This window comes from Aotus nancymaae, unplaced genomic scaffold (assembly GCF_030222135.1).
Source record: "Aotus nancymaae isolate 86718 unplaced genomic scaffold, 86718_ANA_hifiasm-v0.15.2.pri h1tg000041l, whole genome shotgun sequence".
Lineage (NCBI taxonomy): Eukaryota > Metazoa > Chordata > Mammalia > Primates > Aotidae > Aotus > Aotus nancymaae.
This window is the reverse complement of record NW_026988455.1, coordinates 2770675-2783254: the sequence shown is the minus strand read 5'-3', so window position 1 is coordinate 2783254 and position 12580 is coordinate 2770675. Positions and strand designations below refer to the sequence as shown.

The 12580-nt window shown below is 39.5% G+C and overlaps 1 protein-coding gene across 8 annotated transcripts in view; it reads right to left on the bottom strand.

The window, feature by feature from the left end:
- The window catches only part of RNF111 (ring finger protein 111), a 102362-nt gene that overhangs the window by 16440 nt on the left and 73342 nt on the right, over positions 1 to 12580 (bottom strand). For 5 of the 8 annotated variants that reach the window (XM_012443090.3, XM_012443089.3, XM_012443084.2 and 2 more), the window contains 2 exons: positions 6938 to 7199; positions 1247 to 1595 (listed from right to left, as the gene is read on the bottom strand). In XM_012443090.3, the coding sequence (XP_012298513.1) occupies positions 1247 to 1595; positions 6938 to 7199 (611 nt within the window). The remainder of the gene's footprint in view (positions 1 to 1246; positions 1596 to 6937; positions 7200 to 12580) is intronic. The other 3 variants (XM_012443083.3, XM_012443086.3, XM_012443088.2) reach the window with 1 other exon arrangement.

Genomic DNA, 12580 nt, shown 5'->3' with positions numbered 1-12580 from the left:
GCATAAAGAAATTACCCTTGGTCATAGGTTAAACTGGTCAGATTTTACTAAATAATCTGATATAAACTTGTTTTCTCAATACCTACAATTCAGGAAAAGGCAGGGGAATATTCTGGCTAGCAAAGAATCAATTTTATAGTGAACTGAGGACTTGGCATAGTTACTTTTTGCGGAAGGGGAAGAGACAGGGTCTCACTCGGTCACCCAGGCTGGAGTGCAGTGGCATAATCATGGGAGGATCACTTAAGCCCAGGAGTTCAAGGATACAGTGAACAATGGTTGCACCACTGCAATCTAGCTGTGACCTCCCAGGCTCAGGCGATCCTCTCATCTCAGCCTCCCGAGTAGCAGAGACCACAGGAGTAAGCTACTATGCCCAGCTACTTTCTTTTTTTAGTAGAGACCAGGTCTCCTAATGCTGCCCAAGTTGGTCTCAAACTCCTGGGCTCAAGCAATCCTCCTTTCTTGGCCTCCCAAAGTGTTGGAATTATAGGTGAATCATTGCAGTCACCTATGTTTCGTTTTCTATTGTGTTTTGCAATCCTGGCACTTTGGGAGGCCAAGGCGGGTGGATCACCTGAGGTCAGGAGTTCAAGACTAGCCTGACCAACAAGGAGAAATCCTGTCTCTACAAAAAATTAGCGAGGCGTGGTGGTGCATGCCCATAATCCCAGCTACTCAGGAGGCTAAGGCAGGAAAATCATTTAAAACCCAGGAGGCAGAGGTTGCTATAAGCCGAGACTGTGCCATTGCACTCCAGTCTGGGCAACAAGAACAAAACTCCGTCTCAAAAAAAACAAAAGACAGGGTCTCACTCTGTCAACCAAGCTAGAGTGCAGTGGCACAGTCACAGCTCAGCTTTGAACTACTGGGCTCAAATTATCCTCCTGCCTCAGCCTCCTGAGCAACTGGGGATTACAAGCAAGACACTCACCCAGCTTACAGTTACAAGTTACAATATTTCTAAAGACTTCATAGTATTTTTTTGTTGTTGTTCTTTTTCTTTTTAAAACAAAACAAAACAAACAGTATTTCACTGTGCTGCCTGGATGGACTCAAACTCCTGGGCTCAAGCAATCCTCCCAAGCAGCTGTAACTCAAACTCCTGTGCTCAAGTCTCAGCCTCCCAAGCAGCTGTGACTACAGTTGCATGCCACCATACCCAGTTAGATTGCAGAGATTTAAAGACCAAGGGAAGTAGAAGAAAAAGCAAGCTTAATTTTCTTTTTAAAAATGTAACACGTACGTTGGATGCTGCATCATTCTCCTCCTTTGAACTTCCATCCTCTGCATCACTTCATGAGGATGCAGTCTCTGTGCTGGAGGTGCTGTGGCTGGAATATGGTGCGAAATTGGCTGGTGTGTAGGAGGAAGATGCTGAGGGATTGGTGCAGCTGTACTGGCTAAGTGAGTTGGTGGTGGGGGTGCCACAGGATGAGATGTTGCATGAGAAGATATTTGAGAATGGAAAGCATGTACAGGATGAGGAATAACATAATCCACTTGAGGTGGAGGCTGAGTCTGAGGAGGGGGATTTCCATGAGAATGAGGGCAGGCAGAAGCCTGATGATGAAGTGGCCTTGTTAAAGAGGCATCTGCAAGAAAAACATTTCAATTATGTTATATAGGTACCATGCAGTTGAACATATACTGCTATTATATATTCCTATTGTACTTTTAAAGATTCTAGCACATATTTTATTTTTATGAATACTTTATCAAGTAAAGTATTAATGAAACTGTTCAAGCAACTGGCTCTCTTCTTAGAATAATCTTGGATATCTTCCTAGGTCAATATATATTACAGTATTATATATATTAACTTCAGTATTAAATATATTAATTTCACTCACAGCTTCACAACATTCTATTATATGAATATGCCAAAATGTATTGACAAAATCCCCACTGATAAAAAACTCAAATGCTGTGATACATTTGTGTATATGGTCCCTCCTGCACTCAGTCTTTCATTTACACACACGTATACACATACATAGAGATCATTTCTGTAGCATTAATTCCTGTAAGCAGCTGTGGGACAGAAAGAAAAAATTAAATTTAGATGCCAGTTGATAAAAAATACCCTTTCCAAAAGGTTGCCATAATTAACATTTCGATCAAGAGTACACAGAAAGGGCCAGGCATGGTGGCTCACACCTGTAATCCCAGCACTTTGGGATGCCAAGGCAGGCTGAATCACCTGACGCCAGGAGTCTGAGACCAGTCATGCCAACATGGCAAAACTCGTCTCTACTAAAACTAAAAAAATTAGCCAGGCATGATGACAGGTGCCTGTAATCCCAGCTATTTGGGAGGCTGAGGCAGGAAAATCGCCTGAACCTGGGCAACAGAGTGAGTCTCTATCTCAAAAAAAAAAAACAAAAAGGAGTACACACGAAGTCCTGATTACCCCTACACTACCACTATTTTTTTTAAAATAAATGTTAATCTGAGAAAAATCTTTTATTTCTTGACCACTTGTATTTCTTCTCAGAATTATCTATTTACATGCTTAGCCTATTCACCCTTTTCTTATTGACTTACAAGTATTCTTTGCATATATGGAATTTCTATCATAAAACGGTGTAAACATTTTTCCAAACTGTCTTTCTCTCCCCACCCCATGCCGTGTTTTCTGTACTACCTTATGATGGATGCATACTTGTTTCCCAACAAATATGGAAATAAAGTCCTTAATAAGATGGCTCCCCCCATTTTTTCATTCTACATCTTTATGTTTCAAAGTTACTGCTGAAAAATCCCTCTGAGTAATACATATCTTTCTTACTCTTAGAGATCTGCATCTACTTGACATGTAAAAACAAAAAAAACAGTTTGTCTCCTTAGATTTCAATCCAAATTTCATTTTATTAGAATATGTTCTTGGAAGTCTGATAGAGAGCAACAGCCATTCTCTAGTTTAATTACAGGAGGGTTTTCTTCAATTTTTAATGCTTTTGATTCATTCAGCAAGGGCAGAAGTTAGGTATCCATAACACAACTGTATTTTCAAAGTATGCCTTTGTTAACACGTAAAGGACCAACCTTCAACAAATGTAATTTTAAAAAGTTGCAAGACAAATTTTTAAACCAATTTTCTAAGCGTTCTATTTTCAAATCAATGCTTTACTCTGCAAGAAGGCATAAAGCTCAGTAGCTCTTAATCATAAAAAATGAATCTACTATTGTTTTATGATTGTTAACTATCCTTTCTCAAATTCACAGCATTTTTCTTTTTCTTTCTTTCTTTTTTTGAGATGGAGTCCTGCTCTGTCACCCAGGTTAGAGTGCAGTGGCGCAATCTCAGCTCACTGCAACCTCCACCTCCCGGGTTCTCTTGCCTCAGCCTCTTGAGTAGCTGGGATTTATAGGTGCCTGCCCCCATGCCCAGCTAATTTTTATATTTTTAGTAGACATGGGGTTTCACCATCTTGGCCAGGCTGGTCTGGAACTCCTGACCTTGTGATCCACCCGCCTTGGCCTCCCAAAGTGCTGGGATTACAGGAGTGAGCCACTGCACCCAGCCCACAGTATTTTTTTCTAGTTTCAAAGTTTTATACTTGTGTAGTCATTATGCAAGACAATATTCACAAATATTACAAAACAAGAAGTTTTGTTTCAGAATAAGTCCATTTATTTAACTACTCTTCAGACATCATTTGAATTCACTGTTTATCTAAACAAAACAGGTTGCTCACCATTATAAAAGAGTGACATATTCTACATTACCCAAAACCCTTTCCCTTTGTCTCACATTTGTGTTGTTAACAGTTTTAAAAAAATGTTATTGATATTGCTTCGCGGATGTATAACATATCACTTGCAGATGCAATATTATGATTTGTTCCAACATTTACTCTCTACATTCCTATAGCTTTACAGGGTAGACCATTCACTTCATGATTAATCATAAGTAGCCTTACCTACATATCTTTTTTTTTTTTTTTTAAGAAACAGGTTCTCACTATGTTGTCCAGGCTGGAGTACAAGGATTATTCACAGGTGTGTTAACAGCACACCACCACCTTGAACTCCTGGGCTCCAGCAATCCCCCCTGCCTCAGCCTCCTGAGTAGCTGGAACTACAGGCTTACACTACCAAGCTAGACCTTACATATCTTATCAGTACATCTTATTAATCAGATAGCAAAACTTTTAAATGACACCATTTCAAGCACAGTTGTTTTATCACTTCATCAAGACCATAAACTTTTCAAAAGCAAGGAGATATTCTTATTGCACAAGTATTGTTGTTATACATATAAATGTACTTACGAAACAGCAAACTATTCATTTGGGTACAAGTATCACAATGTATAGCCAATAGGAATTATTCCCATTTTACAAGTGCGAAGAATGTAAGGAGAGAGATTAAGTAAGTTATCCAAAGTCACTAAGCTGATTAGTCAGAGCTGGGAGGTTAACTCAAATCTATTCTATTCAATTCAAAGCTAGTGCTTTACCACACCATACTGTCTTCCCCAGTTCATTCTGGATGAAGAAACGTTTAAGAACCACGTTTCACAAGTGAACTAAAGGATACCGGAAATGTTTTTTAAAAGCGTGCGAGAGTTAGGGAGAGAATATACACAATCCTTTAGGAAAAGAAGCCCAAAAGAGTTATCAAAATGTCTCTAACATAAAATAATACAATTTAAATTTCCTACCTTCATTCTCATTAATACTCATTAAATACCCCGAATGAGGTGTATAAACTGATACAGCCCCTTGGAGAGAAATTTAACAGTATTTACCTGACAGTTTATCCCTCTGACATAGCAATCTCACTTCTAGGAAGTTATACTATACATAAACTCAACCATAGACAACTTAAATGTCCATCAACAGAAGACTGACTTAACATACAATGGGTATTACGGGGGTATTAAAAACCAATGAGCTTGACTTTTATATGCTAATATGCAAAAATCAAGATATACTGCTAAATTTAAAAACAAAAAGCAAGGAGTATAATATGTTTGATTTCCCATTTTGAAAAGGTAAGATATATACATATTTATGTGTACGAAGAAAATTTCTAAAAGTTTTTACATCACAGTTGCTACCTCTGATAATATATTAAGAATAAGCGGCCGGGCGCGGTGGCTCAAGCCTGTAATCCCAGCACTTTGGGAGGCCGAGGCGGGTGGATCACGAGGTCAAGAGATCGAGACCATCCTGGTCAACATAGTGAAACCCCGTCTCTACTAATACAAAAAAATTAGCTGGGCATGGTGGCGCGTGCCTGTAATCCCAGCTACTCAGGAGGCTGAGGCAGGAGAACTGCCTGAACCCAGGAGGCGGAGGTTGCGGTGACCCGAGATCGCGCCATTGCACTCCAGACTGGGTATCAAGAGCGAAACTCCGTCTCAAAAAAAAAAAAAAAAAAAAAAAAAAAAGAATAAGCTGTGGGAAAAAGCTTTTAAACTCTCATTTTATATCACTCTGCACAGTCTGAATGTTTTAGAATTTAACAAATGAGTCTAAAACATTTATTTATTATAACATTTTAAAAGGAATGAACTTACTTGTAAACTGCTTCAGTATATTATTTTTAAAGAGGAGGGGCAGAAAACTACATATATTGAATTTCAAATAAAAGATGATCAATTAAAAATGAATACAATCAAGTATCACAAAATAGGCCATGCATAATATTGGTGCTCATACACAGAACTGGCCCATTTGTCAATGCTTTGTAAAAAGTGTTTCTAAATCTATTTTCCAATTTATACTCTAAATTTTAAGTTGCATTACTGAGAAGGTAAATAATATATTCCAGTTTCACTGTACAAATTCTGGGTTGATTCCAGCTGTGTTGCAGAATGCAGGTTTTTAAATGACTGGAAAAGAAAAAAATCCAAGAAGATACATAACTGAAAATTCCCCTTGCCACGTAATCAGAACAAAACACAAATTTTCTTGCTGACTTCCTACTTTATTTCAGGCATGAACTTTTGGTATTTCTTAGCAGTTTATTAAGCTCCATTTGATTATTAGCTTATGATCTAACAAAATAGTAACTACGTTACACATCCTTAGGGTGTTTATTAGTTCTTTTTTTTTTTTTTTTTTAAGACGGCGTTTCGCTCGTTACCCAGGCTGGAGTGCAATGGCGCGATCTCGGCTCACCGCAACCTCCGCCTCCCAGATTCAGGCAATTCTCCTGCCTCAGCCTCCTGAGTAGCTGGGATTACAGGCACGCACCACCATGCCCAGCTAATTTTTTGTATTTTTAGTAGAGACAGGGTTTCACCATGTTGACCAGGATGGTCTCGATCTCTTGACCTCGTGATCCACCCGCCTCGGCCTCCCAAAGTGCTGGGATTACAGGCATGAGCCACCGCGCCCGGCCTGGGTATTTATTAGCTCTTATGATATCTAACAAATTTCAAGTTCTTTAGAAAAGGCATGCCTGGTTCTATTTTATTTTATTTTTATAGAAATGGGGTCTCACTATGTTGCCCAGGCTGGTCTCAAACTCCTGGCCTCAAGCAATGCTCCTGCCTTGGCCTCCCAAAGTGCTGGGATTACAGGAATGAGCCAGCATGCCCAACCGTGGTTTTATTTTAATTGCCTGCCTCAAATGAGTATAAAAACCCTTTTATAACTGACAAAGCTTGTAGTCAGGATATTCTCTCTTATGTCTCAGTTAACTGCTTGAGAATTCTTAGAATTTACTTTACTGTGCCTAGAAATACTACTCAACTTTCACATTTCTTCAGTTGTCCTGAAGAATAAATCTAAATTCCTTAAAACTTCCATTCAATATACCTGTTTCATAGTATTACAATGGGAAAAATATACTCCATGCTTAAGCCAAGTAAATACTAAAAATTTAAGAACTGGGATTAATTAAAGGTTATTTCATGAAGGAGTATAAAATGCTTCACTGATATGACTCTAGATTTTGTGCCCATTAAGTTTATACTTACAAGGGGGTGGCAGGTAATGCCGACATGATGAGAGAGAGGGCTGTGGAGGGGGCTGGGGCTGGGGCTGTGCAACCATGCTTGATCCATAGCCATCTATTGATGATAATGGTTGACTTGGGGCAGCAGCAGCAGCCTGATGGCCAAAGATTGCAGCTCGGGAAGATGAAACAGGGCAGCAGGGGTCAAATGCAGATGCTCCATGAAAACCGCCACTTCCATGACTTCTGATACCATTGTTGCTCAGGTCTACTGGCAATGCCTGCTATAGAAAAAGGAACTATATTTTATCTTTCTAAAGTTCGGTCAAACATTTCATGCTATATTATAAAAATATTCCTAACACAACCAAGAAAAACATAACCTTTAATTTGAAAACAGTAAGATTCCTAGTGTGAAGAACTAGTGAGCACCAACAAAATACTCAGTTATCTTGTGTATCTTGGATTGTGAAAACTGTAGTGGTTTTATACTTAAAACCAATTTTTAAAAATCAAGCATAAGATTATATCACAAGATGAATAAGTGTAATATATTAAAATCTTTTTGTCTTATAACATCTACATCTTAGAAACTTTAAAATCATACTTCTATATTCTCCTTTATCCCAACATTGTGACTATTAATTTAGGACTCCTTTAGAAAACATACGATCGCACTAGTAAAAACATTAAGGTTCTAGGAAAAATCTTGTCTACCCCATGTTCCAAACTGGTTGAAGAAGCAAGAATTTAACTAAAATTCTAATAGTGTAAACAAATCTACATTACTCAAAATAACAAAGGACTAAGATTTTTCACACTAAATCCCGAATTACCTTTGCCACTTAAAGCTTTCATTTGTTTAAAAAAATAAGAATAAAAAAATTAAACCACTGCTTCCTTTGACAGGCATATTTATTACACTTTGCTTTACTATGCTTTACAGATGTTTGGGGTTTTGTTTTGTTTTGAACAAACTGAAGGTTTGTCAAGCAAGTCTATCAGGGCTATTTTTCCAACAGCATGTGCTGCTGTGTCTGTCAAATTTTGGTAATTCTTACAGCATTTAAATTTTTCTCATTATTATTTTATCTATTATGGTGATATTTGATCAGTAGTCATTAAAGTTACTACTACAGTTGCTTTGGGCACCAAAAACTGTGCCCATATAAGGCAACAAATTTAATAAACGTGTGTGTCCTTAACAGATGTTCCCGACATCCTCCTCTCGTCTCTGTGGGCCTCCCTATGTCCTGAGACACAACAACATTGAATAGGCCAATTAATGGCCTATAAGTATTCAAGTTAAAGGAAGATTTGCACAGCTCTCATTTTAAATCAAAACCGATAAATGATTCAGCTTAGTGAGGAAGACATGTCAAAAGCCCAGATAGGCTAAAAACTACATTATATTGGGGTTCAGGGGTGCCTGAACGTCCTGAGAGGACGTTTCTCCAGGTTCTTGGTCTCCTGCCCTCTCAAGAATGAGAGAGGGGACCACGGTGCAGTGCACAGTAAATACGAGACTCAAAAGTGTTTGTAGAAAGTGATTTATTTAGAGAGAGAGAAACAGTAGAAGGAGAGAGAAAGAAACAGCTAACTCTCACACTGAGTGAGAGAATCCAGAAAGATGGAATCCAGGAGAGGAAAGCAGTTTCCACACTGAGTGGAAGGCAATAGAGAGACTGTGTTTAGGAGGAGAAGACAGGCTTCCACCACAGAGTGTGGAAGGGGACACCAGATGGGAAATCCAAGAGAAAGACAGCTTTCATGAAGGCAGTGTTCGTGGAAAGAGGACCCAAACATGGAGTCCAAAGGTGTGTGGAAGAAGAGGACTTTTAACCTGGGAGGAACTCCACCTTCTCTAAGACCCCAGGCCAATGAAAGGAGTTCCCTAGAACTTCTGCTGGAATGATTGACTCTTAGTTTCTTCCCGTACCCGTGAAATTTAAACATAAACTGTTAAATCTCCCAGATGGAGAGAGATGGGAGAGGGGCATAGTGCTAGGACGTTCTTGCCCTTAAAACTATGCCCCTGTGTGGACCCAGAAAGAGAACACCTTACCTAACTGGCCTCTTATACCAGTTAGGCAAGTCGTGAATGCAAAGCAAAAATTTCTGAAAGGAACTGAAAGTACTCCAGTGAACACACAAATGATAACAAAGTGAAACAGCCTTAGAGCTGATCTAAAGAAAGTTTTAGTGGTCTAGATAGAAGATCAAACCAGCTACAACATTCTCTTAAGCCAAAGCCTAAGCTAGAAGAAGGCCCTAACTGTCTTCAATTCTATGAAGGCTGAGGGAGGCAAGGAGGCTGCAGAAGAAAAGTCTGAAGATAGCAGAGGGTAGCTCATGAAATTGAAGGAAAGAAGCTATCTCTATAAAAGTGCAAGGTGAAGCAGCAAGTGCTGATGTAGAAGCTGCAGTAAGTTATCCAGAAGATCTAGCTAAGATCATTTATGGAAAGTGCTACAATGAATAACAGATTTTCCATGTAGACCAAACAGTCTAATACTGGAAGATGTCAGCCAGGACTTTCATAGCTAAAGAGAAGTCAATGCCTGGCTTCAAAGTTTCAAAGGACTAGATGATTCCTGTTAGGGTCTAATGTAGCTGGTGACTTAAAGTTCAATGCTCATTTACAATTCCAAAATCCTGGAGCCCTTAAAAGTTATAATAAATCTATTCTGCCTGTGCTCTATTAACAAACAAAAGCCTATATTGACAATGTATCTGTTTACATGGTTTACTGAGTATTTTAAGAATACTGTTGAGACTCACTACTAAGAAAAAACAATTCCTTTTAAAATATTACTGCTTAGCAAAGTGAGCTCTTGTCTCAAAAAAGAAAAAAGAAAATTGCTGTTTTTTGACAATGCACGTAGTCATCCAAGAGCTCCGATGATATATAAGGAAATTAATGTTTTCATACCTGCTAACACAACATCCAGTCTGCAGACTACGGATCGAGGAGTAAAGTCTTATTACTTAAGAAATGTATTTCATATGGCTATAGCTGCCATAGTAATTCCTCTGATCAATCTGGGCAAAAATAAATTGAAAACCTACCAGAAAGGAGTCACCATTCTAAATGTCATTAAGAACATTTGTGGTTTATTGAAGGCAGTCAAAAAATAGCAACACTAATAATTTGGAAAAAGTAGATCCCAAGCCTCATGCATACTTTGAGGGGTTCAAGACTTCAGTGGATGAAGTAACTACAGATATTGTGAAGACAGCAAGAGAACTAGAATAAGAAGTTGGACCCTAAATATATGATTGAATTACTGCAACTCATGATAAAAGTTGAGTGAGTTGCTTCTTACGGAGAGGCAAAGAAAGTGGTTTCTTTGGCCGGGCGCGGTGGCTCAAGCCTGTAATCCCAGCACTTTGGGAGGCCGAGGCGGGTGGATCACGAGGTCAAGAGATCGAGACCATCCTGGTCAACATGGTGAAACCCCGTCTCTACTAATACAAAAAATTGGCTGGGCACGGTGGCGTGTGCCTGTAATCCCAGCTACTCAGGAGGCTGAGGCAGGAGAATTGCCTGAACCCAGGAGGCGGAGATTGCGGTGAGCCGAGATCGCGCCATTGCGCTCCAGCCTGGGTATCAAGAGCGAAACTCCGCCTCAAAAAAAAAAAAAAAAAGAAAAAAAAGAAAGTGGTTTCTTTATGCCCTTTGTTTATTTTATCTTTTTTTTTTTTTTTTGAGACACTGGCTCACTCTGTTGCCCAGGCTGGTGTGCAGTGGCACAATCTCGGCTCCCTGCAACCTCTACCTCCCAAGTTCAGATGATTCTCTTGCCTCAGCCTTGCAAGCAGCTGCGATTACAGGCACATGCCACCACGCCTGACTAATTTTTGTTTTCAGTAGAGACAGGGTTTCACCATGTTGGCCAGGCTGGTCTAGAGCTGCTGACCTCAAATGATCCACCTGCCTTGGCATCCCAAAGTGCTGGGATTACAGAAGTGAGCCACTGACCCAGCCTCATTCATTCATTCATTCCTTTCAGACAAGGTCTCACAGTGTTGCCTACGATGGAGTGCAGTGTTATAAACACAGCTCACTGCAGCCTCGACCTACCGGGCTCAAGCAATCCAAGTAGCTGGGACCACAGGTGTGCGCTATTGCACCCAGCTAATTTTTAAATTTTTTGTAGAGACAGGGTCTTGCCATGTTGCCCAGGCTGGTCTTTAACTCCTGGACTCAAGCAATCCTCCCACCTCAGCCCCTCAAAGTGTTAGGAGCAAAGGCATGAACTAACATGCCCAGCCAGAAGTGGTTTTTTAAAATAAAAGCATGCAGAGCCCCAGAGACAAGTGTTTGTTGTTGTTGTTGTTTTCATTAAAAAAAAAAAAAAATGCAGAAGTGATGTCCTGAGATGGAATCTACTCCTGTTAAAGATACTGGGAACAAGATGAAAATGACAACAAAAGATTTAGACTATCATATAAACTCAGTATATTACATTAGTACATTACATAAACTTAAAGCAGCTGCAGAGTTTGAAAGGACTGACTCTAATTCTGAAAGAAGTTCTATGGGTAAAATGCTATTAAACAGCATCATGTGCTACAGAGAAATCATTCATGAAAGGAAGAGTCGATCAATGCAGCAAACTCCATTGTTGTCTTACTTCAAGAAACTGGCACAGCCACCGCAATCTTTAAGTACCACCACTCTCATCAGTCATAGCTATCAATATTAAGGCAAGACCTTCCATCAGCAAAAGGATTACAACTTGCTGAAGGCTCAGAGGACTGCTGGCATTTTTAAAAGATGTATTAACAATAAAGTATTTTTAAAATGAAGTATTTTTAAATTGAATCATGTACATTTTTTTAGACATAACGCCAGTGTGGACTTAGTATAGTACAGTGTAAACATTAACTTTTATATGTACTGGGGCAACTAAATAATTCATGTGACTTGCTTTATTGCAATATTCACTTTATTGTATTTATTGTGGTTGTCTGGAACCAATCCTGCAGTATCTTCAAGGTATGCTCGTATTAGGAATATGATTTTAGGGAAAGCCCATTAACTAAGTTGGGAAATAAACCAGAGCTAGATTCCATTTCCACTCATCAGTAATATTTTCCTCCAAATGCTTTTTTTTCCTTTTTGAGACAGGGTCTCTGTCACCCAGGCTGGAGTGCAGTGGTACAATCTTGGCTCACTGCAACCTCCACCTCCTGGGATCAAGCGATTCTCCTGCCTCAGCATCCCCAAGAAGCTAGGACTGCAGGCACAAGACACCCCACCCAGCAAATTGTTTTTTGTTTCATTTTGTTAGAGATGGGGTTTCACCATGTTGCACTGGGTGGTCTCGAACTCCTGAGGTCAAGTGATCCACCCGTCTCAGCCTCCCAAAGTGCTAGGATTACAGGTGTAAGCCACTGCGCACTGCTTTCCAAAAGCATCTGGAAAAATCCTAAGTAAAATACTTTGAACCTCCTACTCTAGAGCAGATTACAAGGCAAGAACTGCTTCTTTGTATACTTAAATCCAAGCCTACTGCTTAGGTTCAGTGGAGTCATACTTTTCAAAATGTGATTAAAGATTGTTAAGATCTGATGTTATATACGGAATGATATACAGGAACTGTTCAATACCGGAAGCTGAAGGGCTGGAGATGAAAAAACCTAGGGTAACGCATTTGTG